At 61.4% G+C, this 27,724-nt stretch overlaps 1 protein-coding gene across 3 annotated transcripts in view; it reads right to left on the reverse strand.

The window, feature by feature from the left end:
* Positions 1–7,323: 7,323 nt before the first annotated feature.
* WNT3A (Wnt family member 3A) overlaps positions 7,324–27,724 on the reverse strand; it is a 42,065-nt gene continuing 21,664 nt past the window's right edge. The window contains exons 3-5 of one of the 3 annotated variants that reach the window (XM_070233584.1): positions 15,332–15,597; positions 9,071–9,499; positions 7,324–8,640 (exon numbers count right to left, since the gene is read on the reverse strand). In XM_070233584.1, the coding sequence (XP_070089685.1) occupies positions 8,272–8,640; positions 9,071–9,499; positions 15,332–15,597 (1,064 nt within the window). In that variant the 3' untranslated portion in view covers positions 7,324–8,271. Of the gene's footprint in view, positions 8,641–8,964; positions 9,500–15,331; positions 15,598–27,724 lie in introns of those variants that run through there. The other 2 variants (XM_070233583.1, XM_023618338.2) reach the window with 2 other exon arrangements.

Raw genomic sequence — 27,724 nt, forward strand, 5'->3', positions numbered from 1 at the left:
CCTGGGGCCACACAGACTGGACGGAAGCCTCAGGCCCTGCAGTGTCTCAGCCGGCCAAGGGTAGGCGGGGCTCCCTGTGAGCCTGAGGCGCAGGATCCCCGCAGAGGCCGTCGGGCGGGGGCGCTCCTGCCCAGGCCGCTGCCCCGGCTGGGAACCGGCGCTTTAATTAAAACCCGCCCCTCTGCCTGACCCCGCACTGCCATCACATTCTCCACTTAATTGGGGCCCTTCAGAGCGGCTGAGGTTAATTAAAAAGCCAGCTGAGGCATCGCGGTGTCCTGGCACCTGCCACCAGTGCCCGCCCCTTGCCCGGCGCCCCACCTGGGCCCCGGGTCGCGCCCTGAGCTGGGCACCCTGGGCCAGCCTCCTGCTCTGGTCTGTCCCAGCAGGTGTGCATCCTGCAGAGGCCCCAGGGTCTGGCATGCTCACTGTCACCCCCAGGGGAGGGCACGGCCGGCCTGCTCTGGGTCCCAGGCTGTGGTGGGCTGGCCCTGCCCTCTCCAGCCCCTAGCCTCCACCTGTGGGCGAAGCTGGGCACCTGAACCTGGGGAGCTGCTTCCTTAGGAGGGAGTCTCGAGCCTCTTCCTGACAGGCTGCCACCTCCCACCGCCCTGTAGCCCTGTAGGACTGTCTGTGAGGGGAGGCAGGGCCACTGGCTCCCCAGCTGCATTCAGGGGCTGGGTGCAGGCCCAGGAAGGGAGGCTGGTGGGCAGGGAGGGGCGGAGGTCATGGAGGCCCACCAGGCGAGAAGCCAGGGGCTTTGGGGCCGTGAGCCCAACCTTCAAGGCCTCATGTCCATGGGCCTGGCTGCAGAGAGGGACGCAAGGGGCAGAGGGAGACACAGGCACTTGGAGAAGGGCCAAGGCCCTGACAGAGTGGGCCTCATTCTGGCCTGTCTGTGGTCTATCAGGGAAAGGGGGGTGCGGGGGCTGTGCTTGCCTGAGGGCGGGGAGACCAGCCACTGGGCCAGGCCAGTGCAGTCAGCGCCTCGCGTTGTTCTGTCCTGGAGAGAAACTGTCCCTCGTCAACTTAGCAAAAAACATCTGCAGCGAACAGTGACAGTGGGACGGACCTGAGCTGGAGGCTGCCGCCATGCTGGGGGCTGTTGGGTGGGGTGTTGGCAGGGCTGGGCCGGGCCGGTGTGCAGGGGGATCCCCAGGGAGGCCCCTCATTCTGCCCAGGGTCCAGGCCTGTCCTCATGCCCTGACCTGCCAGGCTGATCTCTGACCTCAGGATGGCACTTGTCCTCCCCAGATGCACCCTCTGCTTAGTGGCTCCCAGGGCAGGAGAGACCCAGCACAGGACTCGTCCTCAGTATGCTGCTCACTCTGAGAGCACACCCTCCAAGCTTCAGCTCCCCGGTGCGATGTGGCAGGCGGCCGCGCTGTGGTCTGAGCCCAGGGCGCCCTTCCTCACGCTCCCTTCTGGGGGCGCTGGTGTGGGAGCTGGAGCATGGCTCCTGGGGGGCACATGCACAGGGACCCCAGCGTGGCTTCAGGCCAGCTGATGCTGGCACCACAATCGCAGGTGCCCCCATCACTCCCGAATCTCTCCCCAGATGAGGGGCATCTCTCTGGAGGGCTCACTCCGACTGTCCTGCCTAAGTGCTGGGCTGGGGAGCATGGATCTGTCAGGAGCCAGTCAGGAGTAGGGAGACAGCTGGGCCCGAGTGGCCAGGCAGGGCCCCTGCAGCCCCTGGGGTGGGTCAGTCTAGGGGCTTGGCACTAGAGCCCTCCGCACATGCACACACACACAGCTCCTCCTCTGCAGCCCTGCTGCCCTGTGCAGGCCCCAGGGCATTGGTGGCCATTCCCAGGGCTCCTGGGCTCGTCTCTGCAGACAGCAGGCTGGTGGGCTGGGCCGAACCAGGAGGCCCCATGAACTGTAGGCAGCGGAGGGAGCTGGGGAGCCCGAGAGGCCGGGGAGCCACTCTGGCAGTCCTGCACAGCCTCCTGCCTCTCAGGCTGATGTCAGGCGAGGGGCAGACGGGTGGACATCCCCTTCTCCCACAGCCCTCCCATGGCTGTCTGCCTGAGCCTGGACTCCACCACCCACCCACCTGCAGCACGGCCGGGGCCTCCCCCTTTCCTGCCTTCATGCTGCAGATGGCCACTGGGGTGGGGAGGGGTGCGGGGCAGAGGGTCCTGACGTTTGCTGCTGGGGCTGAGGGAGACCAAGGCCTGGGAGGTTGCAGGAGCTGGGGTTGGATGCAGAGCACCGCTGGGTGCCAGAGGATGCAGGCAGCCTTTGGAGCTCCCTTTGGAGGGGGCTGTCTGCCACAGAAGCCTTGCCTCCTCCTAGAAGCCTTCCTGGATTAAATGCAATGACCCAGGTGTTGGCCACCTCCTACCACACAAGCACTCTGCCAGCAGGATTCTGGCCAGTGCCAGCCCACTGCTGGTGAGTGAGCTAGTCGGGCCCTGGCCTCGGACGGGGCTGCGCGAGCAGGGGCTGCAGGAGCAGGCCGGCCTGCTGCTCTGGGTTGGAGGAAGGCTGCCCCGGGGCCGGGTCTCCCTGCCAGCCCAGCGCCTCCCTCCCAGCGGCCGGGCGTGTTTGGGTGGACGAGTCCTGGTCCTTACACCATAAACACCAATTTGCGGGGCCCCGAGAGCCAAATGACTGTTTACCGTGCGCTCCAGAGACTCAAATAAAAAAGAGGAGAGAAGGACCTGAGCGAGGAGCCAGCCCAGAGCTAAACATCAATTAGCACCTTCTGACTAGCTCCTGCCCCAGCTGCCAGGTGGGGGGTGGCAGTCCCAGGCTGGGGCCCTCCCCAGGACTTCCCCAGAGCCCTGGCAGCCCCCACTCCGGCCCTGGCATCGTCAGGGATGGACTCTCAGAGGCATAGGAGGCCTAAGGGGCCTGGTCCGAGGATGTTGGAGCCTTGGAAACTGCGCCCCACACTCATCTCCTCCTGGAAGCCCTCTCAGGTGATCCAGAAAGTGGCCAAGCAGCCACCCACTCTTGGCGGCCAAGGTCACCTGGTGGGGCGAGGAGAGGAGTGGGTGGGAGTGTCCTCCCTTAGCTGCTCCCATTCCCTCACTTTATGTAGCACAGGGCAGGAGGAAACAGGATGGCCTCACTTGCACGAGCTCACGCCGGGCGGAGGGGCCGCTTCCAGCAGGCCTCAGTTTACCGGCTGGTGCCTATGGACTGGAGGGCCGACAGCCCCTGCCAGGCGGGGTGGGAGGGAGGCCCTCTCCTTCCCCCAGCCTTCAGTGTCGCCCTGGGAGGCCACGCACCTTCCAGACCAAGTTTGAACTCTGGGTAGTACCTGGCTATGGGGCTGGAGGGCAGTGTTGGCAGGTCAGGCACCCAGTTCTTGCTTGGGCCGGGAGGCCAAGGGGCTGCTAGAGAGGAGGCTGCTGACCTCCAGCCCGAGCCTCAGAGTGCCCTGATCTTGGGTGTCCTCCCAGAAGGTGTCATGAAGGGAAATGGGGTCCCAACAGGGCAATGGGCAGCAGGCAAGAGGGTTGGGCAGCTTCTGGAAAGTGGGGCCTGGGAGTGGAGGCCACAGTAGGGCGAGCCAAGGGAGTGGGGCCATGCAGGCCATCAGGAGAGACCCAAGGGCAGGGCCGTGTCCCACAGACCAGGCCCCAGGGCAGGACTGTGTCCCCAGACCAGAGCCCTGGGCAGGGCAAAGGCCAGGCCAATGGAACCTTGAAGTCCACTGGGCCCAGGCCCTGCTGGGGGAGGAGCATCAGGACATGGGGCCCAGAGCCGGGGCTGGGCGTCGCTAGCCCTCCCTCCTGGGCCTGGAGGCCTGGAGTGGTCCTGTACCTGCTGCCCTGGTGGTCCCAGCCCAGCACTGCGGGGCTCTGAGTCCCTGAAGGGAGGAAACCCAGGCCCCAGAGCCCAGAAAGTGGGATTCCGGGGGAGGCAGGGCCCTGGGGCCTGGAGGAGGGGGCCGGCCACACCCGCTCCAGGACTTCAAAGCTGCTGCCCCAGGAGTGTGAGATTTGCAGGGGGCTGGGCGAGGGGGCCCTGGTGGGCGAGGCCCCGCCACCTCCGGGCCTTTAATATGGTTATTCCTCTCCTGTCTCAACTACCTGCGAACAGGCCCGCCAGGCCCACTTCCGCCCTCTTCCAGAGCCAGGGGGCAGGCGGGGCTGTTAACGCCCCAGAGGCCGCCTCTGAGGCCGTGGGCTGCCTGGGCTCTGCCTTCCCCCTGAGTAGTGGTACAGGGGAGCTTGGGGGCCAGGCAGGCTCCAGAGGGGGCTCCTGATGGAACATCCCATGTCAGCAAAGGGCAGGAGCAGAGACACCCTGGGGAGACCCCTCATCCCACTTCCTCTTGCAGGGGAGGGAAACTGAGGCCTGGAGAGGGGCAGGGATTGCTCCTGGCCAGTGGGAACTTGAGGGTTTCACCTCCTCACTCATTCAGGCTCTTCCCAGGCCCCTGTCCATACACTGGGGCCTGTCCTGTGGCCCCACAGGCCCTCTTCAGTGAGGTTCTGCCCCTCTCTGCCCTGGAGCTATGGTGTGAGGGTAGGGGGCCTGGCCCCAGGTCAGCACAGGCCTGGTGCCTCACCTCCGGAGAGCTGGGACCTCTCCACTGTGGTCCTGCTCCTGGCCTGCAGGGGGCCTCAGGCCTGGCACCCAGAAGCTGGAGAAGGGTCCCTGATACGCTGTGTATTCCCAGGCCAGTGTCGGCCCCTCTCTGGGCCCTAGTGGGACAGAGCCTGGATACTGGGGGTTTGCAGTCCTGTGACTCAGAGGTGTGGGGGCCAGACAGGCATAACCTACCTCTGTGTCTTTCCCTCTGGGTGGCCCCGTCTTGTCTCCAAGTGTTGGGGCTCCAGTCCCCTCACACGCCTGGCCTTGCGGCCCCTGTGACTCTATGGGCATGCCCACACCCCTGCCCACCCCTCTCTCTGGCCCTTTCATCTGTGGAGCCCCAGTACCTGGTTCCCAGCAGGTGCCAGTTAGGGCTGCTCCTGCCCAGGCCTGAGTCAGGGGTGCTCCCAGCTGTGCTGGCTGTGCACGCACAGTGCCCACGGATGCTCTGGGGAGGCATCCCCACCTCCAGGCTTGACCCCTGTGGGGAGTGTCCTATCTGGCTCTATTGGCCAGGATGGCCTGGCAGGCTGTGTGGGCTCAGGGGCGCCCCTGCTGGTGGCTCACCCCGTGGGGAGATGGGCTGCCTGTTCTCTGGCCTCGGAGTCACTGCCCTGTGCACTTAATCCCCAGCTCCCTCTTTATAGAGCATCCGCCTGCAGCCTGTCTGGCCCTGGCTGACCGTCGGGGCCTCAGCTGGATCCCTGGTGGTCAGCTGCAGCCCCAGAGCAGTGGGTGGCCCAGCCTGAAATGGTCCTGGTGGGAGAGCAGCCAGCACGAGGCCGTGGGCTTGGGGTGGGACATGGCTGTGTGGGCACATGAGGCCTCAGGAGCTGATGCAGGATTTCAGGTGGGTGGGAGGGATGCTGAGAGTCTGGAGCCCTGGGTCTGCAGCCTGTCCCTTCGCCCTGCTGGGCCCCGTCCAGCTCTGTCTTCGGTGGCCTGGAGCCTCCAGCAAAGACCGGTATGGCCAGTAGGGGATGGAGGGGAGGCTGGGGGAACCCCAGGCCTTGTCTTGAGGGACAAGGCCATGACCTTCCACCACCAGGCTTTTCTTGCCCTCGAGGTGCACCCACCCGCCACTCCACCCAACAGGCAGCTCCCCACCCTCTCCCATGGCTCTCTCCTGGCGCGGGACTCTGTCCAGGGTGGATACCCCCGACCTCCCTGGGTCTCTAGGACCGCTTGCCCTGGGTCTGCACCCCCCATCCATGTCCCCCCACTCTCCATGTGGAGCCCTGACCTCCCTGTGTCTCACCCCAAGTCCAGGACCCCCTGCTCTGCATATGCACCCCTGTGTCCAGGACCCCCTGACCTCCCTGGGTCTCCCCTGTCCAAGACCCCTGTTCAGCCAGCCATGGCTCTCTGTTGGTGGAGGGTGGTCCTTCTTTCCTGTGCCTCAGGGGCACTGTGTGGCCCTGATGCTCCAGCTGCGGGAGGGTTGTGCCCAGGGAACCCCTGGTCAAGTGTCTGTTGGGAACAGAGCTGACCCAGGGCAGGCGTGGGTGCCCAGGTGGGGATGAGGTTGGTGTCTGTGCCCAAGAGAGGTGGTGGGGAGACAGGCAGTGGGCAGCAGAGCTGAAGGGCCCAGTGGGGTGGGGGGCAGGGGAGCCTGGGTGCATGTCACCAGAGCAGGGGCTATCCTCCACTGAGACCTGGGGGCACCTCTGGGCCCCCTGGAGGAAGCTGGGTGGCGATGAGCTGCTTGGGCAGGGGCTGCTTCTGTCAGTCCTTGAGGGTGTCCCGAGCTTCTCATGTGTCCCTCCACCCTGCATGCAAAGCCACGCAGATCGCCGTCCCTCTTCACCCCATGAGTGGGCTTCCCTCCCTCCACCTTCAGCAAGCATGGGCCTCCCACCACCCTCCCCGCAAGGCATCTTCCCTTCCAGCAAATGGCCCATGCACAGGGCTCCCAAAGACAGGGCCGCCCCATCCCCATCCCGAGGTCCTGGGCATGGTGCTGGGTGCTGGGGCAACCCTACACTCTCAGCCTTGCATGCCTGAGCTATGCCCTGTGGTGGGTGAGGGGGCTCGGGGGTTCAGGGGCAGTTTGGCCCCTGGACTGAGATGGACAGGGGCAGACCAGGAGCCCCTGAGGGTCTTGGCCTCGTGCAGTGGCTTGCTGTCAGTGAGGGATGTCCTCATGGCCTCCAAGCTGGATTCCAGCCCTACGACAGTGACTAAGCTGGCCTCTGCAGGCAGCAGGAGGAGGCCAGGCCCAGGAGAAGTGCCGCCTGATTCCCAGGCTCCCGGTGGGTGGGCCTCTGGTTGAGGGAGCATGCCTCACCTCCCAGCCAGAGCGGGCTTCTGGGGTGCCCTGTGGTGGGCCGAGATGGGGTCCCCACACAGGGGCCACATCCCCAAGCCCAGAAAGCATGGCCACGTAGCCAGCGCCTGGCTGTCGGCCAAGTGAAGCTTGGCATTGAAGGTGGACATTGGGGAAGTGGCATGTCTGGCTTGGTGGACGTGTGTGCCGCTGTGCAGGCGGCCGCTGTGCTTTCTCTGCCCCCACCGGAGACTTCCATTGGGTCTCTAGTCTAGCCCCAGACCTCAAGACTACCGGCTGCCTCCTCCTTTCCTTGGTGTGGCCGCCCCTCTTCCCTCCCTTGGAATTCCAGCTCTGGAGACCACGGCAGAGTCCCCAGGAGTCTCCAGGAGTCTCCAAGCTACTCAAGCCGCTGCCTCCTCCCATCCTGGCCCATGGCGTCGCCCATCCAGCCCCCGTGCCTGAGACCCACCACCAGAAATCCAGCACAGTTCACAGGCTTGTTTGATTGTTTCTTCTTTTTTTTTGTTTTGTTTGTCACTTTCCCCGTTGTTTGCAACTCACAAGCTATGACTAAAATAATTTCTTTCATAGAAAGAAAAGGAAAAAAACAACAACACATCTGTTTGTCTAGCTCCAGTGTATGGTGGATATAGCAGCATCGGAAATAAAATTAAAACAAAAATGCAAAATTCAAGGCAGAGGAAGGTCGAGTCCCCCGAGGGGTATGCACGAGGCTCCTCCTGCCTGGAGGGTGGGTCCTCAGGGGCAGGGGTAGGGGGACGTTTCACAGTGGCAGAGGCTGAGCGAGCAGGGGTCTCGCGTGGCAGCACCTGGCCGGAAGTCCATGTGGGCGCTGGTGTAGGAGAGTGGCCTCTCTCGTTCCCAAGCCAGGTGGACCAGTCAGAAGGCGAGGAGGGCCGAGCAGCCAGCCAGAGGCTCCAGGACAACGGCCAGTGATAGGCAGATCTGGCACACCATAGCCGTAGCAGCAGGACCCGGGGGCGAGTCCTGGCCATGAGGGGCTAGGAGGGAGACCACGCCTCTTGGAGCTGTGGGTTCTCTGTCTGCAGCACCGTCATGGGCTTATCCTCCCCAAATTCCCAAACAACTCGATCCAACCCAAAGTGAGCCTCCGAGGCAGGTGAAGGAGCTGGGCGGCCGGGATGGTGGCACAGGCCAGTGGCTCTGGGCTCCCTTCCTGTCTTCCCCTTACAAGAGGCTGTGGAGGAGGGACTGAGGGAGGTGCTGAGGCCAAGAAGGAGGCAAGGGCAGGGTGGGTCAGCAGGCTTTGCTTCTCTCCGTGGATGGAGGGACCCGGTGCAGGTGGGAGATGTTAGGAAGAAGGGAGGGACAGGTGGTGGAACATTGCGACAGCTGCAAAGTAGAGGGCACAGCTGATCAGGCCCAGAGAGCCCTGGCTGGGGCCTGGGCCACAGTAGGGACGGTCACTGGGAAGAGGCCCGGATGTCTGACGCCAGGGCACAGGGCCGCCAGGGCAGAGCGGGGCCTTCGGGCCAGGCCGCTCCTCGGCCTCCCGCTGTCAGGCTCCATCTCCTCCCCCAGACGGAGCCGGTGCCGTTAGTGGGGCTCTGCAGGACGAAGGCTCTCCCCATAGGGCCGACCCCAGGTCGAGGGAGGGGTGCCATAGGCCTCCTGGCGCCCGAAAAGTTCCAGGGCGCTGCACTGGGAGGCTGGCCCCCAGACCCCAGAGGAAGCAGGGACCAGATGCCACCGCACGAGTCTCCGCGGCTGGTTCCACCAGGAGAGCCCTCTACACAGACGAGGCAGGAGGCGGATGGAACCCAAGAGGTGGGCTGGGGAGGAGGGGGATGGAGGGCTGAGTCCACAGCCCAGGACCCAGTCCCCTCACGGAGCCCGCCCAGGAGCCCGCCCCACGGGGAGGAGCCCCACTCACCCCTGGAGCCCCGCCCCTCTCGGGAAGCCGCGCCCGCCCCAGGGGACCCCGCCCCCATCAAAAGCCCCGCCCACAAGGGAGCCCCGCCCCAGGGGACGCAGGCCCCACCGGGAGGAGCCCCACCCCCCAAGGGAGGAGCCCCACCCCAGGGGACCCCGCCCCCAGCAGGAGCCCAGAATGTATCGGGAGAAGCCCCGCCCCCACTGGGAGCCCAGCCCCCACTGGGAGGAGCCCCGCCCCACCGGGAGGAGCCCCGCCCCTCTCGCGGAGCCCGCCCGCTACTTGCAGGTGTGCACGTCGTAGACGCGCGCACACTCCTGGCAGCTCACGTAGCAGCACCAGTGGAAGACGCAGTGGCACTTCTCCCGGCGCCGCTCGCTGCGCGCGTTGTGGCCGCGGCCGCAGCACAGCAGGTCGCAGCCGTCGATGCCGTGCGAGCTCACGTTGCAGGTGCGGTCGCGCGTGCCGAAGGAGCCCGTCTCGGGGTTGGGCTCGCAGAAGTTGGGCGAAGCCTCGTAGTAGACCAGGTCGCGCTCCGTGGGCACCTTGAAGTGGGTGTAGCGCGGCCGCAGCGTCTCCACCCAGCCGCGCGACTCGCGGTGCTTCTCCACCACCATCTCCGAGGCGCTGTCGTACTTGTCCTTGAGGAAGTCACCGATGGCGCGGAAGTCGGGCTGCGACCACCAGCAGGTCTTCACCTCGCAGCTGCCCGACAGCCCGTGGCACTTGCACTTGAGGTGCATGTGGCTGGCAATGGCCTGCAGGGGCGTGCGAGCGGGGGCGTCAGGGCCGGCCGGCGCCCGGTGGGTCTGCGCGGGACCGGTCTCCTCGGCCGTGCTCCTTGCCCACAGTCCCCGCCAAGCTCGCCTGGCAAAAGCGGCCCCCCTGTCAGCTCGCTAAAGCGCCATCTCCGTGGGCTCCAGCGCCGCCCCTTCGCGCGCCGTCTCTGGGCACCCGAGATCGCCAGAGGGCAGGGCCTAGAAGGGCCCCTCTTTCGTGGGCTGCATCTACTTCTACAGCAGCTATGACCCAGTGAAGGAAGGAAGGGGCTGTGACGTGTGGGGGTGGCGGTGCCAGCGTGCAAGCAGGAAGACGTTCATTCTCACCAGGAGAGCCCAAGACCCCCAGCCCGGAGGAGGTAGGCACCAGCTGCTGGCAAGGCTGGAAGCTGACCAGAGCATGGGTAACGGGAGTGGCTTGAGCAGGGCACCTTCAGGGCCCAGGAAGCGGGGTTTATCGGACTGTAGGGGACTGTAGGGGGGCGGAAAGAGGAGGAGAGAGGCAGTGCTGGGGGTCAGGCTGTGGGGCTTGGGTGCCAGAGGGTGACCAACCAGCAGCGCCTGGGGAGGAGTGCGTGTATTTCTCCCCGTGGCATCGGGGAGCTCCAGGTTCTCTTTCCTTCTCTCTTTGGGGGAAGGAGGTGGATGTGGTGACTTCATCAGAAGGCCTAAGGCTGCCCTGTCCACTGTGGTGGGCAGAGGCCATGCATGAGCCCCTGACATGGGGCCGGTCCAAACCGAGAAGTGCTGTGCATGCAAACCCCACACGGGGCTCCCCAAGTCCCTGGAGTGCATACAAGAAGAGGGTGTGAAAGATCCCAGTCAGCACGTTAGTGCTGCTTGCATGACTGTGACGGTGAAATGTTGGATGTTTGGGTTAAATAAAATGTAGTGTTAAAACAAATTTTCACCTGTTTCCTTGTTAACTGTGGTTGAAAATTTCTAACTACATATGTGGCTCCCATGACACGCCTACTGGACTGTGCTGGCCCAAGGCTTCGGGTGGGCTCTGCGCCCAGATGCTGCCTCCACCCCCCCCCCCCACCGTGTCTTCAACCCTCCCTCTCACACTGTCCCTTTCCTGTGGCATCTGTAAATCGCCCGCTCACGTTCTGTCCAATCTCCATTTTCTTCTCTTTTCCGAAGAGGAGCCGCCACTTCCCATCTGTGCCTCCTCAGGCTTGGTTTCAGTTTTACTTTCATCAAAGTCGTATGTGCACCTGCTTTGGAGTCCAAGCGTTCCTAAGACCTGCTGAGAAGAATGGAGTTCTGCCCATGCTCAGCACCTCCCCAACCACCAGGCAGCGCCTTGCCCCCTCGCAGCTCTGGGAGATGAGTGTCTTGCCGCTTCCTGATTTTCAGTGTTGGGTGCTGTCTGCTGACCTCGCCACGAGGAGGGGATTTAGGTCTCAACACGTCACCACTCTGATGCACTTTTGTGCCCTAAAAACTACAGCATGATCCCAGTTAGGTCACTATTTGGTGCCTAGGGTATCGGAAGGGTGTTAAATGTCACACCCAGCAGAGCCATGTGATACATTCTGATTACTTTTCCTTTCCTGCAAAATGTTTCGTTGTTGCTGTCTTTCAAGTACTTATCATGGATTCAGCCTCAAACTCTCCCTTGATTGTCTAAATATCCTCTTCAAGACGTTCAGACACACCAGGTGTTCTAAGAAGCTTTCATCTTCTTGGAGACTTCTTTCTTGGAGGCTTCTGGTAAACTTTGCAAAATGTGCAAGTCTAAAAACAAATATTTTCTACTTGAAAAGTTGAAAAGATTCTTTAGCTGGGTATAAAATTCTTGGCTTATTTTTCCCCTCAGAGTTCTGAGAGCATCGCCCCGTTTCCTTCCAGCTTTCATTGTTCTTGGAAACTCTGATGCTGACTTGATTCCTGATCCTTGCGTGAAACCCAAGCCTTCTTCTGGGAAGCTTGAGGGGCCTTCTGTGTTGGACCTCATGATGGTGAGTCTGGATGCTGGCTCCCCTTTGTTGTACTGGTCACTTACTGGGCCTGTTTTGTCTGAAACTTGTGGCCTTCACTCCTGGGAAGCTTCCTGCCTTATTTCTTTGCCAACTTCCTCATCTCTGTGCTCATCACTGTCTCGCCAGAACACACTTTCCATATTTTCTATTTTTCCTATTTTCCACCTCTTGGTCTTTTTTTCTCTGCTTTAAGGGAAGGATGTCTCAACTATCTTCCAAACTTTCTGCTCAGAGTTTTCTTTCTGCTGTCCCATTTTTAATTTCTAAGAGTTTTTTCCCCTCTGAATGTTCTTTTAAATTAACATCCTGTTCCAGTTTCATGGATACAGTGTTTTCTCTCTGAGGATAGTGACAGTTTTTGAAGTTGTCATCTCTCTTTACAATGCCTCTTCCCACAAGTTTTGCTTTTGTTTCTTTGTTTTGATCTGTACCTTGTGGTTGCTGGAGGCTGTCCTTGGATGTCTGTGATCCTTGCCTGCCTGTTCATATTTAAAAGCGGGGCACTTGGAAGCTCCTGTGCATGGGAGGAACTCATCAATGTGGGCCCTCACCACACAGTGTCCTGGCCACGCCATTTCTCTGGGGAACCCCCAGGCTGGTATCTTTAAGTCTCTTCTCTTGGGTTCATCCAATTCCCAGGGGAGAATCCTCCATTCTCCTGTCCAGGAGGTAACTGAGCTTCACTGTGGTGTTAGGAGATTAGGAAGAGAAATTCACGTGTAGACAGACTCTCCCACCTGGGCAACCTCGCCCTCTGTGAGGTGTGCCCGGCGTCCCCCAGTCCAGACACTGTCTGCCTCGCCCTTCTGAGAATAAGCCTGCAGACTTCTGCCATGCTGAAGGAGAGGCGCCGTCTGGATTCGGGGAGTTGGACAGGAGAGCTGGTGGGTTATAAAGTGCGGCCTCTACTTCTCAAGATCCCTGACATGGGAACGCTTGGGTTGGTTCTCAGTTTTCCCCTCCACTGGCTTGAGACTCTATTTTTGGGTTGACTAAGACCCAGGTATTCATCTGTCTGCTTTTTAGCTTTCAAAGTTCTGTTGCCATTGTCACCCTTCTGTTTTCCGTGTCCTCAAGAGTTACTTATTTTCAGGTTCACTCGTTGCCATGTCAGAGGTTCTGGGAGGGCGCAGAGGAAGGCAGCTCTGCTTGCCCTGATGTCACCAATGCCCTGGAGGTGCAGAGGGACCCCTGGCGCTTGGTTTCTCATCTTTAACTGGAAGTCCCCATTCCTTCTTCAGTCCTACAACCTCTAATGATTCTTTCCCAAATCTGTTGTATTGTGTTTATAGCTTCCAGTTCCCTGCTGAAAGGCTCAAGCTGGCACTTTCACTTTGTGAACATAAGTAAGTGTAATTTTTCCTCACAATCTGTGCCTAATAATTCCAGTATTTGGAGTCTTGTTTCTGTGGCTTTTACTGATTATCGCTCATTTGGCATCAGCTCATGTGACAGGTTATCTTTGATTATGTGTTGGACATTGTGTTTGAAAAATCCTTTGTAGAAAACTTTCGCAGCCTCTCATGAGGTTATCATCCTCTGAAGAGAGTGCGCCTGCTTTCCTAGGTGTGTGGGGACCAGCAACTTGGGAGCACCTTAACACATCCTGAGCTCCAGAGCCTTCCCCAGCCTGCAGAAGTGCACGGGGCCGCCCTCCTACAGGGTTCCCTCACTGCTCAGGGTCCTTGCATAAACCAAGCACTGATTTCCCAGAGACAGCACTGTAGGGGGCCCCGCAGCTCTGTGAGGCTGGAGAAGACTCCACTCCCATCATGCTGTGTCCCAGCTGTTACCCTCTCCCTCCCCAGGGTGTAGACTCCACTCCCATCATGCTGTGTCCCAGCTGTTGCCCTCTCCCTCCCCAGGGTGTGGACTCCTCTCCCATCATGCTGTGTCCCAGCTGTTGCCCTCTCCCTCCCCAGGGTGTGGACTCCACTCCCATCATGCTGTGTCCCAGCTGTTACCCTCTCCCTCCCCAGGGTGTAGACTCCACTCCCATCATGCTCTGTCCCAGCTGTTGCCCTCTCCCTCCCCAGGGTGTGGACTCCACTCCCATCATGCTCTGTCCCAGCTGTTACCCTCTCCCTCCCCAGGGTGTGGACTCCTCTCCCATCATGCTCTGTCCCAGCTGTTGCCCTCTCCCTCCCCAGGGTGTGGACTCCTCTCCCATCATGCTCTGTCCCAGCTGTTGCCCTCTCCCTCCCCAGGGTGTGGACTCCTCTCCCATCATGCTCTGTCCCAGCTGTTACCCTCTCCCTCCCCAGGTTGTAGACTCCAGCAGTATTTCCTTGATGACTAATGATATCAAGCACATTTTCATGTATCTATTGGCCATTTCTACATTTTCTTTCGTGAAGAGGCTTTCCGTTTTTCAGCCAGCTTTTCTACCTGGTTATCTGTCTTTTTCTCGTTATTTTGTAGAGTGCTTTTTGTTCCACGGCTCTTGGGAATCTGTTGGTGAGAGCCTCGGTGAGCGCCTCCCCCCTGTGGGTTGTCTTCTCTTTCTCATGCTGGTGTCTTTCATGCACACATATTCTTCTTATACAGTTCACATTCTTACATTTCTCCTTCATCATGAGTGCTTTTTTGGCCTGTTTGAGAAACCTCTGCCTGCTCCAAGGCCACAGAGATGTTCCGCTATGTCTTCTCGTAAATGTTCTTCTTTTACTTTTCCCATTTGGGTTTGTAACTGACTGTGTATATGGTGTGAAGTAGGGGTCAAAGTTAATTCTCCCATATTGTGATCCAATCGACTGAGCGCCGTTCATCGAAGACTGTCCCCCTGTCTTACTGCACGGCCCTCCTGGCAATAAGTCAGGTGACTGTGTCAGGGAGCTTTCTGTGTCTCCCTGCATTTGTCCCTGTCTTCAGGAAGGACAGTCACTTAGTTCCCTGTTGTGGTAAGTCACAGGTCCTTGTTCACCCTTCAGCCCTCTGCAATCCCCTGGTTCCACTGGCCAAGGCCAGCGCCATCTCTGTGTCACTAAATCTCCCCTCCCACCCTACACACATTGCTTCCCATCAGCAGTTGGGCCCCATCAGTTCCACTCACCTTCAGACCCTGTCCTTCCCAGCACTGCTCACAAGGCCCTCCACAGCTTGGTCCCTGCCAGCCAGTCCATCCCAAAATTGTCTTTCTTCCCCTGTTCTCCACGTTCTACCCAGAAGGACCAGTGTGCAGTCTTTCAGCTCTGGGCTGCCTGGGGCTCTTCTGGCAGCCCCCTGCCTAGATAAGCGCCAATTACTTTGCACATCTCCACTCACCCGCCTCTGGCCTGGGTCTGGCCCCTCCACTGACAGGGTCACCTTGAGTTGGTGCATTTCCTCATCCTAGAACTTCCCACACTGCTCCGTAGCAGCGTTGCTATCTCCCTCTCTGGATGTGCAGGAGCTCCTGCAGGGCAGGCCTTTGTCCTGTCTCACCTTCTTTGTGACCCCAGCTCCACAGGTGGGCTTGCCACCCTGTGGGAAAGCCCTGGACCTCGTGGAGCAACTGGACAGTGATGTGTTTCAGACAGCCCTGGGCAGGAGGTGAGCAGACCCCCAGTCTGCCGCCATAGACAGCACTCCGCCAGCCCGCCATCCTGCCCCGACCTGGCCACACACTGCAAAGGACCAGGGTATACACCCTGCTCAGAAAGCTATTTCAGCGGGACCCCCAGGGGCGCGGTCCGCTCCCCGTGCACACCCCAGGACGCGCAGAGGCACGGTTGGAGGGGTCTCCTGGGGCACACCCTCAAGAGCCGCAGGACCGTGGTCGGAGGGGTCTCCCTGTGCACCCGGGCACGCGCAGGGCCGGGTTACGCGGGAGCCGCGGACCTACCTGGCGCCCGGCCTCATTGTTGTGGCGGTTCATCGCGGAGCGAGCGTCCGGCCGGTTCTCTCGCGCGTCCGCAAACTCCCGGGACACCATCCCGCCGAACTCGATGTCCTCGCTGCAGCCGCCCCACTTCCAGCCCTCGCCCGGCGAGCCCTGCTGGCGGCCGCTGCAGCCGCAGATGGCGGCCGAGCCCTCGGCGCACGAGCGCGTCACGGCGAAGGCCACGCCGGCCGAGGCGATAGCGTGCACGAAGGCGGACTCCCTGGTGGCTGCGGAGAGAGGCCACGCGGTTGGCGGGCGCGGCAGGGCCAGGTGGTGGGCGCGCATGCGCCGCCTCTCCCTGGGCCGAGACCTGGGTCCCCACGCCGGGCACGCGGCAGTAACCGAGTGGAGAGGCAGAGCTGGCCGGGAGAGGGTGCACGTCCACCAGCGAGGACCCTGGAGCCCAGGAAAAGATGCCCGACGCCACTCTCACGGGGATCCGCGGGATGGCTGTAGTCAGGAAGTCGGGTCAGAGCAGGTGCTGGCGAGGCCCGGGGGAACCAGAGCCTCGTTCACTGCTGGCCGGAAAGAAACCAGTGCCGCCCTTGGAAAGCGGGTTGCAGCTTCTTAAAAGCATCACACCCACTGTGTGACCCGGCAGTTCGTGTCCTGGGTGTCTACCCCGCAGGAAACCGGCGTCCAGGCCAGACTGGGGAGCAAATGTCACCGCAGCTTTATTTGTAACAGCCAGAATGCAGCTCCCAAATGTCACCAACAGGTGAGACTGTGGCGTAAACTATGAGCCCGGGACGTGATGTGGGGCATGGCGACCCTTTCCTTGTCCACCCTGGCCACCAGGCACCAGGGGGCCCAGCTGAAGGGCTGCCTCCTCTGGAACCTTCTAAAGACCAGTGGCCTCCAGTGAGCACCTTGCCCGCCCTGTGCTGGCCCCACGCGCTCAGGCCTGGGGATGCTGAGGGTTGCAGGGGGCCCTCCAGAGGTCGGCGTCCAGGCCACCTCTGACCCTAGAGGCTGGTATTGGAACTGCCCAGGCCCCCTCAGGCAGCCTCCTCCTTCCACACCTGGGAAACTGAGTCAGGAGAAGTGGCGTTGGTTTTGTAGAAGGGCAGTCAGGGAGGGCTGCAGCTTGGGAAGAAGAAGCCGGTGAGGCCGACCAGGATCAGACAAGGTGTGTGGGGCATCGAGGGCGACCTGCCTTGGAGAGGTGCTCCTGGTGGGGCTAGCCTGACCCCAGTAGACAGAAGCCTAGAGCAGCTGGCCTCGAGGACAGGCAGGAAGCTGAGAGAGGGAAAGCAGTGGGCAGGGTGTTCTACACGGAGAGCCCACAAGGGCAGGCTGGGGGTGCTGGGCATTCGGGGGCAGCCTGGGCTTTGCAGACCCAGGCTCCCAGCCAGGCGGCCCCAGACAGGACGAACGCATTGAGCTTCCCAGGTGTGTGCAAACGTCCCTGAAAGGGCAGCGAGTGACGATCCACTTGGGTGGAGGATGAGGGTGTGGGGCTGCCTGGGTCCTGTGTGGCTCGTTCCGCAGGTGGAGCACCTGCGTTTGCCGAGCCCTGCGAGAAGCAGCAGGGAGCATGATGGGCAGGCCCACCTCATGGAGCTCCCTGAGCATGGCATTTTAAAGACCTGGGCGAAAACGCTAGGCGCTTTGGAGTCCTGCAGGCCTGGGGCTGAACCTTGCTTGGTCTGATTGCCGGTGCACCCTGCGGCATCTCTGCTGCGCCACGTGGGGCCCTGTACCCCATCTGCCCTGGCTCTGACTCCTGTCTCTCCTTAGGCCTGGGCCACAGGAGGGAGAGGCAACAGGAGGGATGTGGGGACAGGACCGCAGTGCCTTCTGTGCCGGCGAGAGACCTGTGCCCTGCGTGTCCCGACCTGGACACCAGCAGGCCTGGGCCGTGCTGTGGCTCCTGAGGGCCCCCTTGGGCTTCAGGACACTCTCATCCTGCGGGGGGGGGGGGGGGAGCTACTGCTTCCTTACCCCACATCAATGCCAGGGGACTTTTATCCTGGGAGGGGGACAGGCAGGTGGGCTCCCCCACCCTGGGGAACGAGCAGAGGCCATGGGCTGCTCCCCATGCTTCCTCCACCTGCATGAGCTCACCTGCTCCCAGGTTTGCAGCCAAGCATGCGTGCCCCAAAGCCCAGGCAGGCAGAGGCAGGGGAGCAGCGAGACAGGGTTCCAGCTGGCAATGTGCACACATTGACACCCACACAGCTTCCTTCACATCCACCCACTCCTGTCACTGAAAAAAGCACATTTACTCCAATACCAAGAATACACAGAGAGGGGGGCCGGTCCCATGGCGAGGGGCTAAGTTTGCGCACTCCCCTTTGGTGGCCCAGGTTCTCAGGTTTGGATCCTGAGCGCCGACCTACATCACTCATTGGCAGCCATGCTGTGGCAGCAACCCACATACAAAATAGAGGAAGATGAGCACAGATGTTAGCTCAGGGTGAATCTTCCTCAGGAAAAAAAAAAAAGATTATTAAAGAAAAAAAGAGGGGCCGGCCCCATGGTCGAGTGGTTAAGTTCACATGCTCCACTTCGGTGGCCGAGGGTTTTGCCAGTTTGGATCCTGGGCGCGGACATGGCACCGCTCATCAAGCCATGCTGAGGTGGCATCCCACATGCCACAACTAGAAGGACCCAAAACTATGTGCTGGAGGGCTTTGGGGAGAAAAAGGAAAAATAAAATCTTTTAAAAAAAAAAGAATACGCAGAGAGAAATGTGTTGAGGAAGGGCCCTTTGCACCAGCCTCCATGCCCCTCTGGCTACACCTGGCAGCGAACACACCTGCGTTTGGTGACTCTGTGGATTTGCCAACACTTCCTGATGGTCTCCTGCAGGCCACAGCCACCCACGTCTTCCCTGGGCTCTGTCCAGAGCAGGGCTGGACTCTCGCTGCTTGCTGGAAGCTCTGGGGCCATGTCACCCAGCCACTAACCCAGAAAGGGACTCCCCATTTGTTCCTTATCCACCTCCTAGTGCCAGCTCGGTCAAGGACTGCCCACACCTGAAGGCTCCTCCAGCCTCCGTGGTGGCCCCTGCCCATCCCAGTCCTTCCCTGTGAGTCCAACCCAGCCCCCAGCATCTCCCTCCTGCAGAGAAGAGGCTCTCAGCCGGGACCCACACTCCCAGCCTCCAGCTTCCTCCCTGCTGTCCACACATGTGCGCCACACACACTCTCACATGCATGCACACAGACACTCACACATGGATGCACACACAGACACATGCACTCATACGCACACACACACACGCACACACTCACACACATGTGGATGCACACAGAGACACACACACAGACACTCGCTCTCATGTGCATGCACATGCACACACACAGACACACTTTCACATGCACACACACTCACGCACACATGTGGATGCATACACACAGACATGCACACACAGAAACACACTCTCATACACATGCACACATGCACGCATACAGACGCACACACAGACACACTCATAAACATGCCTATGCACACATGCATGCACACACAGACACAGACACACTTCATAAGCATGCACTTGCACACACACAGACACACATGCACACACACGCATGTGTGCACACGCACACACCGTAGGCAAAGTCCTGTGTCGGATGCCCATCTGGCCCTGCCCAGCCCCTTCTCAGGTTGTTTCCCCAGTGTCCTTGCTTGACCCGCACACAAGCCACCACCTGCCCCACCTGCTGCCCCCCGGGTTCTGTCAGCCACTCCCTGGCCTCCAGCCACGCTTGTCCTTCCTGCGGTTCTTTCCAGCTGCTCCTCTGCTGGAGGCTCGTGCGGTGTCCCTGTCCCCACTCTGGGGTAGGGCGAGGGGTCTGGCCATGCAGTCTTGGCGTGGTCCATGCCTGGCCCTGGGCAGCCCTCAGGGCTCCCTCCTACACCCCCTGGCTTGGCTGCCCCCAGATTCATCCTGGCCTGGAAGCTCCCTGAGGTGCAACTGTGTCTGGTTCACCTTTGGTCTCCAATCCCAGGCCCCGGGCCTGTCCCACAGATGGTCGTTGGGGAGTGAGGGCCTGGTCGGAGGGGAGGGCAAGGAGGCTGCAGGGTCTGAGCCACCTGGCAGGCCCACCCCAAGGGCTGGCTCTCTGCCCTTTCTGCTCAGCTTGTCCTTGCAGGGATCCAAGACAGCTCCCCTCACCGTCCCCTTTCCCAAAGTCCAGCCAGGCAGCTGCCTTCCCAAGACTCCCCATTTTCCTTTCATAGGACAACTGGTCAGTTCACAGGCAGACCTAGAGCGGCCTTCTGCTGACCCAAGGCACGAGAGAATGAAGGCCAGCATGTGCTGGACACGAACCCCTTCTCCTCCTGTCCCTCCACTCAGCAGGGTCCCTGTCCTTGTTTTGTCTTCTCAAGGACTCAGGCTGGCCCTCCCTGGGAGGCAGGGATGGGCTCAGCTCCTCACTGCTCGCCCCCCCCGGAAGTGCAGCGAGCCTGGGTTAGGGGCTGTGGATGGGGTGGCTTTCTCGGCCACCCAGAGCAGCTGGGGTGGGGGGGAGGGCAGAGCCAGTATGTCCCGGGCACTCCTGGTGCCTCCCCACGGCACTCTCTTTGGTGGCCCTGTTCAGGGCTCCGATTCTCCAAGGCCTGAGTACCCCCCGCAGCCGGGGCCCAGCCTGCCCTGCCCTGGCTCAGGGCTGGCTCTGCACCCCCACCCTCTGGCTTTTGAGATAAGCCGAGAGGGAGCTGAGCCGGGGCCTCGCCCTGCCCTGAACAAGGGCTTGGAGATCCCTGCTTATCGAGCCAAGGCCTCCAGACGCACTTGAGAGGGACGGCTGGAGGGGCTCCCCCTTCAATTTGGAGGAAGAGGAACTCATTCCTGCCCAGCTCTGTCACCGGCCAGCTGTGTGACCTTGTGTACATCCCTCACCTGTGGGCCTCGATTTCCCCTCCTGCCAGATGAGGAGGGGGGCTCCTCCCAGACAACGTCCTGACGTCTGAGGACCCCTGGAGCAATTTTCTCACAGAGAGAAGAAGCCTCCGCAAAGAAACCACCAGACTACCATCAGAAAAATGCAGGACGCTTCGCTCTGGCAAAGAAAGTCGGCTTTAAACTGAAGACACAGGTCTCTGAGCAGTCCCAAGTTCCTGACAGATCAGAGGGAAACATGGCAACTTTGCATTAGAGAGCAGGGCAGACCCCCTCACAGAGCAACTGGGGTTGCCGGCACCAGCAACAGACAGACAGGCAGATGCCACGTGCCTCCTGACAGGAGGCTCCAGGACATTCTCGCCAAAGACTTGCATCGAACATCAGACAAGCCCTGCCCAATCCTCCCAGTCTCGAGGGCAGGAGGGGCAAGGCTGGGGGCGAGGGGCCTGGGATGGGTCCTGGGCGGACAGGGACGGTGGTGGAGAAATGGGTGAAATCTAGGTAAGGCCTGGAGTTTGGAGAATACTGATGGGACTTAGTTCTGGCAGATGCAGCTGGGTTTGTGCGACGTCGGCACTGAGGGAGGCCTGGGCTGGGGGTGGTGGCAGCCAGGACTCTCGCTGCCTCTCCTGCAAAGCATCTCAAAGTCCACAACAATTTCCAAAGAAAAAGTTAAAGCGCCTCCTGAGGCCATGCAGAAGGAAGACCCCAGAATGCCCAGGAGACACTGTGCAGTGGCGGTCCTAGTGGTCTGTAGGTAGGTTTCAGGGGGTTCAGAACCCTCCTCACATTGTGAGCAGGAATGACAGTGTCTCAAAACTGGTGCCTTTCTCTGGACTGAGAACCCATGGCTTTTATCAGGTGTCCACTGGAGTTTGAACAAGGTCATGACCCCCTGGTTGCAGGAGCCTCAGTTTACAGAGGGAGACAGGGCTCCCTTGAGGTTGTGGGTGGGGAGGGCACAGCCAGCACTTGGACCAGGGTCTGGAGCCTGCAGCGCCTGTCACAGCAAAGTTCTCTCTCAGGGGTTCCTGCTTCTGTTTACACAACAGAGGCGGCTGGTGGGGGTGGGGAGCCATCCTGCCCGTGGGAGGGGAATCCCCTCTTGGAGGTGAGACTGGAAACACCTCCGTCACCAGCAAAATGCCTTCTTCCCAACAGGTTGTGGGAGGTCAAGAGAGGAGGAGGGGACACGTGCTACTGGGAGGGGTGCTTAACGACCAGCACTGCAAGTTCACCAAGTCGCTGGAACGGAGCCTGCATAAGCCTTTTGAGCTACCTCAGGCCTGCTCTGCTCAGCCCAGGACTCTTCTTCCCACACTGCCATCAGGGGTTGGGAAAGGAAGAAGAAAGGGAATTGAGTGACAAATTCGTTCTGTAAGACAAGCATCTTAGACTGGGAAACCATCTTCCCAGAAACTTGCTGTTGTCTCATTAGCAATTATTTATTGAGTCCATGCAAACTATCAGTGATCTATCCTTCCTTCCATCCGCCTACCATCTATCTGTTTATCCATTCATCCACCATCCATCCACCATCAATTCATCCACGCGTTCCCCCACCCATCCTCCATCCACCATCCATCCATCCACTATCCAACCATCCATCCTTCATCCATCCATCCACTATCACTTCATCTACCCACCCATCCGTCCGTCCATCCATCCATCTGTTTACCCATCCATTCATCTATGTGGAGGATGGGGCAGATGAGGGAGTCCAGTGTGGTGAGAGCTGGGCATCTGGAGGAGGGCAGGAAGAGCCACCTGGTGGGGCCCCATCACAGCCAAGGCCAGTGCAGCCCTAGATACAGGATGTGGAGCATTACCCATGATGGGATTTGGGGGTTACTTCACCTCCCTGGGTCTCAGAACTTAGAACTACAGGGATCTTAACAATTCCTTTGTTTCCAGATTTAGATTTCATGGGCTTGTCAAGTACCAGAGATCATCTGGGGACTGAAAGAGGACAGTCAGGTGTTGTTACTTTTTCATGAGAGGGTAAGACATATAAAATATGTCTACATGATATAAAAAATGACTATCGCAGTTTCGGAAAAGGACCTTTTAGCTTCAGAAAAGGAGGCTATATTTCCAAAGTCCCATGTGTTGAAGAAAGTTTGAGAAAGTCATTCCCAGGGCCTCGTCTTTCACATCTCACCTTGAAGCTGGCCAGTCAACTATCAACTGAGCACGGACTGTGTCCTAAGTGGACAAATAGGTCGCAGCCTCTGTCCTGGGGTTGACCTTCCCATGAGGAGGTCACCCAGGAGGCTGTCTCAACAGGGACAGAAGGGAGAGCACCGCCTGGAGGCTGCCCTGCCCTGGGCCCAGTGAATCCTTCCATCACCCCTGAGAGAACCGGCCTGGACAGGAAGAAGGGCATTCCTCCCTGCTGAGCCACCACCACAGGCCCTCTCAGCCCCAGGGACATGTGGAGGCTCAGAGCCAGTCAGCCACTGGCCCCAGGCTGCACAGCAGCCAGTGCTAAGCCCAGATCGGGGTCCCGGGAGAGGTTCTTGTACCCCCGGGAAGAGGTCCCAAGACTCTACCAGGCTGTTTCTGTGGCTGCAGCCTCGAGAGAGTGGGGACCTCAACTGCCCTGCTGGGCCCCACACCCGACGGCCAGGGGATGCCTGCCTGTCCTCTCCCGGGAGGGGAAGGCTGTGGGGGCTGACACTGGATAAGGAGGAGGAGGCAGCCCGGGGCTGTCTAAGGAGGCACTGGAGTGGCCTTTTCTCACAAGGGTGACCCCAGGCAGTGGAAATTTCTGGAAGGGGATGTGGTTCAAACGTGACCGCTGAATGTGAGGTCAAGCTCCTGGGATGTGCAGTCTGTGGTCTACCCAGGCAGCCCCCTTGGGAAGCTCGGCAGGGAACCGGGCCTGGGGCTGCCCCAGCAGCCGTCACCCCGGGCCGTGCATTACTGCAGGCCCACCAGTGCACCCGGGGCCACAGTTCCAGGGGCATCTCTATCTGTAAAGGGTCCCAGCTGATTCCAAAGCATCCCTCGCTGAGCCCCCAGGCTCCTGTTGGGCCCAAGGCAGTGCAGCCCCTCCTCTGGACAGTGGCCAAACCCAGCAGGTGTGTGGGAGGGGGCCCCTGAGGCTCATTCTTGGGACCTCTGATACACTCCTCCCATCAGAGGGACGAGAACAGGGCTAACGTGGGGGGTTTCTGACACTCTGACAACCCCCATCCCCATGGTGGCTTGTGTGTCTGGCCTGGCCTCTATGTGAAGCCGGGTCCTCGGTGACTGGCCCTAGGGCTCAGAGGCCTGCTTAGCTGCTGTTAGCTGGTGGCCAGGCACGGACTCAGCCCCAGTGGGGAGTGACCTCCCTGGAGCTGCAGGACCAGCCAGTTGGAGCCTCACGTGGCTGACCTCTGGCCCGCAGGACAGCCCTCCCTCTCCTGGGTCTGCCTCCCCCAGGTCCCCAGGGCCCTGGGCTCCATCTCTCCTCTGGGCAGTGCTGACCTTGGACCTGACGCCCATGGCGCTGGCAGTTGCTGCCCCAATGTCAGCAGAGGGGGTGCAGCCAGGGGGCCAGGCCCCCTGCCTCTGAGGAGCCCTCGCAATCACGGCTGCAACCTTTGCCTGGGCTGGAGGTCTGGAGTCCCAGGCACACCACCCTACACCTCACGGAGATGCTCCCTGTGCATGTCCTGCTGTGTCCCCTCTCTTGCAGGTGTGCAGGCAAACCCCCATCCCACAGCTGGCCCCACCTGGCCCAGGCCCTGGGGAGTCCTCCCTGGTGCTCCTGGCAGGCTCCTCCGGGCGACTGCTGTGATGGTGGAAGGGGCCTGTGGAGAGCCTGGGGTGGGGAAACAGCGGCAGTGCTGAGCCTCCTCGGGCCTCCCTCTGCTCCCGCCCCCACAGAGCATCAGCCGAGGGTCAGGGAGAGAACTGGGGTGCCCTCACCCACCTTGCACCCCCAGCACACACCCGAGGCCCCGGGGCGGGGGGGTGCGGTGCACAGCAGCCGTCCCTCCTCCTGGCGGCCTCCCAGCCTCCCCGGGCGCGCACAACTCTCCCCGCCTGGCAGGAGAGGAGCCGGGGGCACCTCTGGAGCACTCGGTGGGTTGGCACCTCTGCCCCCACCGATGCCCCAACGCGAGGGAGGGACTGTGGTCCCGCGGCGCCGCTGGACAGATGGAGGCCTGGCTGAAGCCCCGGCGGCAGGCGGACCCCCTCCCCCGGCGCCGGACTTCCCTGGTCCCGAAGCGGGGTCGGGAGCGGCGGCGCGACGGCAAGCGGCGCTCCCGCGGCCGCCCGCACAAAGGAGGGCCACCTGAGAGCGGAATGCGCCCGCGCCCCTCCGCGGCCGCCCGATACCTGCTGGGCTAATGAATCCGGCTTTGTGAGCCACTGCCACGCCGCGTTAGGCCCACAATGGCCCGCGACATTTTATGTGAACTTCCCCCCGGTCGGCGATTAGGCCATGGCGAGCCAGTCATGGCAACCGGGAGGTATGCGCGCGAGGGCCGGCGCGAGGGGCGCGCCGTTCACACGCTGCGGCCCGCGCTCCGAGGGCGTGTGAACCTCGGCGGCGTCTCGCTCCTGTCTCGTGCTTAATCTTGTCGTCGTCGCGGGGACATTGTGCTCCGCGCGGGCGCCGCGGGCGGCCGGCGCTCTCCTGCCCCTTACACCCTCCCGCTGGGGAGAGTTAATGATATACGGGAGGCGGGAGAGCGGGAGACCCCAGCCGCCGGAGCCGAAACACTTTCCGATGCGGGTCAGGGGTCGCAACCTCGATTCCGGACGCTGGTTCCTTCAGGGCCCCCGAGCCCTCGGCTTGTGCCGTCCCTGCTGCCCTGCCCCAGCCCCGTGCCTGCAGCCGGCCCCTCCGCAGGGAGGCCGGCAGACCACCCCCTGGAGCCGGCCGCGGGAAGGGGCTCTGCCTGGGAGCGGCGGCTGTGTGTCCTCCTCCTGCTCCTCCCCAGCCCAGCTGCCCAGGGCGAACCGGGAAGCCCAAGGGCTGCTCCCAGGGCTGACCCACACTGGCATGGGGGTGGGCAGAGGACGGCACCCAGCTTTGGCTGCTGAGAACTTGACTGACACCCCGGACTCTGCCCCCAGGGGCTCATGGGGTCTTAGGGAGCTGGCTGGGACTCTGACAGGATGTCCTTTGAGGGGGTCAGCCAGGCCCCCAACTCAGCTGCCCAGGTAGGGTGAGGTCCAGGTGCAGACCCCATAGTGAGGGCTGGCACAGCTCTGCGGGCATCTGGCCCCCAGGGTGGCTGGGGACACCCCTGGACAGGGACAGGTCCTGTGTCCTCTTGGCCGGGGACCCCACGGGGAGCCATGGTGGCTCATGTGCTGGGATCAGAGGCCAGGATGAGTCTCCTCATTCAGGAAGCCACTGAGGCCCAGGCTGGGGTCCTGGGACAAGCCACTGAACCCAGAGCTCCTGTCCCTGCCGGCATCAAGGTCCCGGAGCTAGTGGATGGATTCGGCTGGGGCCCAGCGTTCAGGGGTCATTGACCATGAAGCTGGGGGCCATGCCTGCCCACTCACCCCAATGGGGGGAGGCACCAAGGCCCCCTGCTCCACACTGGGCGAATCACCCTTGCGGCGCCTTCCACTTGTCTGGGGTGAAATGCTCCACCCGGCCAAGAGCCCAGCTCCTGAAGAAGCCACGGGTCACCAGAGATCCCACTGGCCTGGACCTGGGGCTGGCCGCGTCCACCAAGCTCCTCAGGGGTGCAGCCTTGGCTGGGCCTCCTCTAGGTGTGTCTACTGGCACTGAACCCAGAGCCGCCTTCCCCAGCCAGCAGCCTCCTCCCTCCTTCACCTCGTGGGGGTCGAGAGTGGGTGTCAGCCAGCCCTCGGGGGAGCAGGCCCTCCAGGTGCCAGGGCCCGCCCGGGACAGATAAGCTGCGATCACGCCAGCCTCCATGCACTCAAGATTCTTCAAATGCTTTCTGCCCCACGACCGGGCTGCGCGGTCCTGCCGCCTCCTGAAGCAAGAGCCGAGGCTCACTCCGGCACCCAGCCCTCCTTCCACACGGCGCTTTGAGGGGGCCACTGGGCCCAGCCCCGCCCAGGCCAGGCCAATGGCCTTGAAGCAGGAGGTGTGAGTTCATGCCCTGTCTCTCACATCCACACACGCTGGCGCACACGAGCTTGCACACTTGCACACACATGCACACACTCGCACATGTCCACACTGGGCTGGGCCGGGCGGCAATAAGCTCTGTTCAACGAGGCTGCCTCAGCAGGGGTGGCTAGGTGCCTCGTGGACCCTGCCACAAAGCCCGGTGACCTCTGACACGATTAGGGTTGCCCTGACCCTAATCCAATCAGATTGATTACAGTGAGTGCAGCCAGGGCAGGTGGGGCCTCCACAATGGCCTCCCAGAGCTGGCCTCTCTGGGGTACCTGGCAGGCTCCTTCCTCCCGGCCATTCAGCTCCGTGGCCACAAGGAATCGGGCCATTTCTCAGCCCTGGTGGCATGTGAGGGGGAGGGGCTTCCTCCTGCCTATTCAGTGGTAAGGGCATGGGAGCCAAGGCAGGAGGGCCTGAGGGAGCATGGGGCAGAGGTAGGAGACTGGACGTGGGAGTAGACATGGGGGTGGACACGGGAGAGTGGACATGGGGGGCAGGGGGCTAAACTTTGAGGCTGCACCAGAGTCCCGGGGCCTGCTGGAGCTCAGACTCGCGGAGAGGCTTTTGAGGAAGTGCGGGGGTGCAGGGGAAAAGGGCCCACACTCCCAGAAAAGCCTGCAGACGCCTCACAGGCTGGGGCATCCTCAAGAGTCCTGGCCTGGCCCCTGTGGCGCCGGTCTCCTCACTGTGACCGTAGCGCTGGCTCAGGGGGTGGGTGTTAGGACTGGATTTGCTGCTGTGTGAAAAACACAGCATGTGGCCCGGAAAGCAGCGTGTACATGTTCTAAAGAAAGAGAGAAAACCCTCGAGATCCAGCTCAGGGGCCCCTCCCAGGGGAGCCGGCCCTCAGGACCCCAGGCGTATGCTCATCTTTGTCACCCGCTCAGCACCTGCTCACAAAGCACCCACCCCTCGCAACTGCCCACAGGCCCGCTGTGCACTTGTGCTGCACGTGGCGGGGCCCACACAGACCCATGAGTGCCCGCGGGGCCCAGGGAGAGTGACGGTACTGGCAGAAGTGGACAGAGCTGGGAAGCACAGAGCTGCTTTGGGGCCTGGAGCTGTCCCCCAAAGCTGAAGGAGCTGGAGAGGATGAGGACCACAGAGACTGGACTGCCAGACTGACAGGGGTCCAATGCAGGCAGTGAGGGTGAGGGGCAGCCGCTCTGCACAGCGGAGGCCTGCGAAGCCGGCGTCTGAAGCATAGGGAGCCGGCCCACCTTGGGGAGAGGGCCTGGCTGTTCTGGGGAGGGTAACGCCGAAGAAGGGCAGTGTGGCAGGGAGTGGGCACAGAGGCCACAGTCAGACCTCAGGACCCCACAGCTGCCCGAAGGAGGTGCTCGAGGGGCTTGGCGGGGCTTGGGACTGTGAGCTTGGAGCCGAGGATGATGGT

This window comes from Equus caballus, chromosome 14 (assembly GCF_041296265.1).
Source record: "Equus caballus isolate H_3958 breed thoroughbred chromosome 14, TB-T2T, whole genome shotgun sequence".
Taxonomy (NCBI): domain Eukaryota; kingdom Metazoa; phylum Chordata; class Mammalia; order Perissodactyla; family Equidae; genus Equus; species Equus caballus.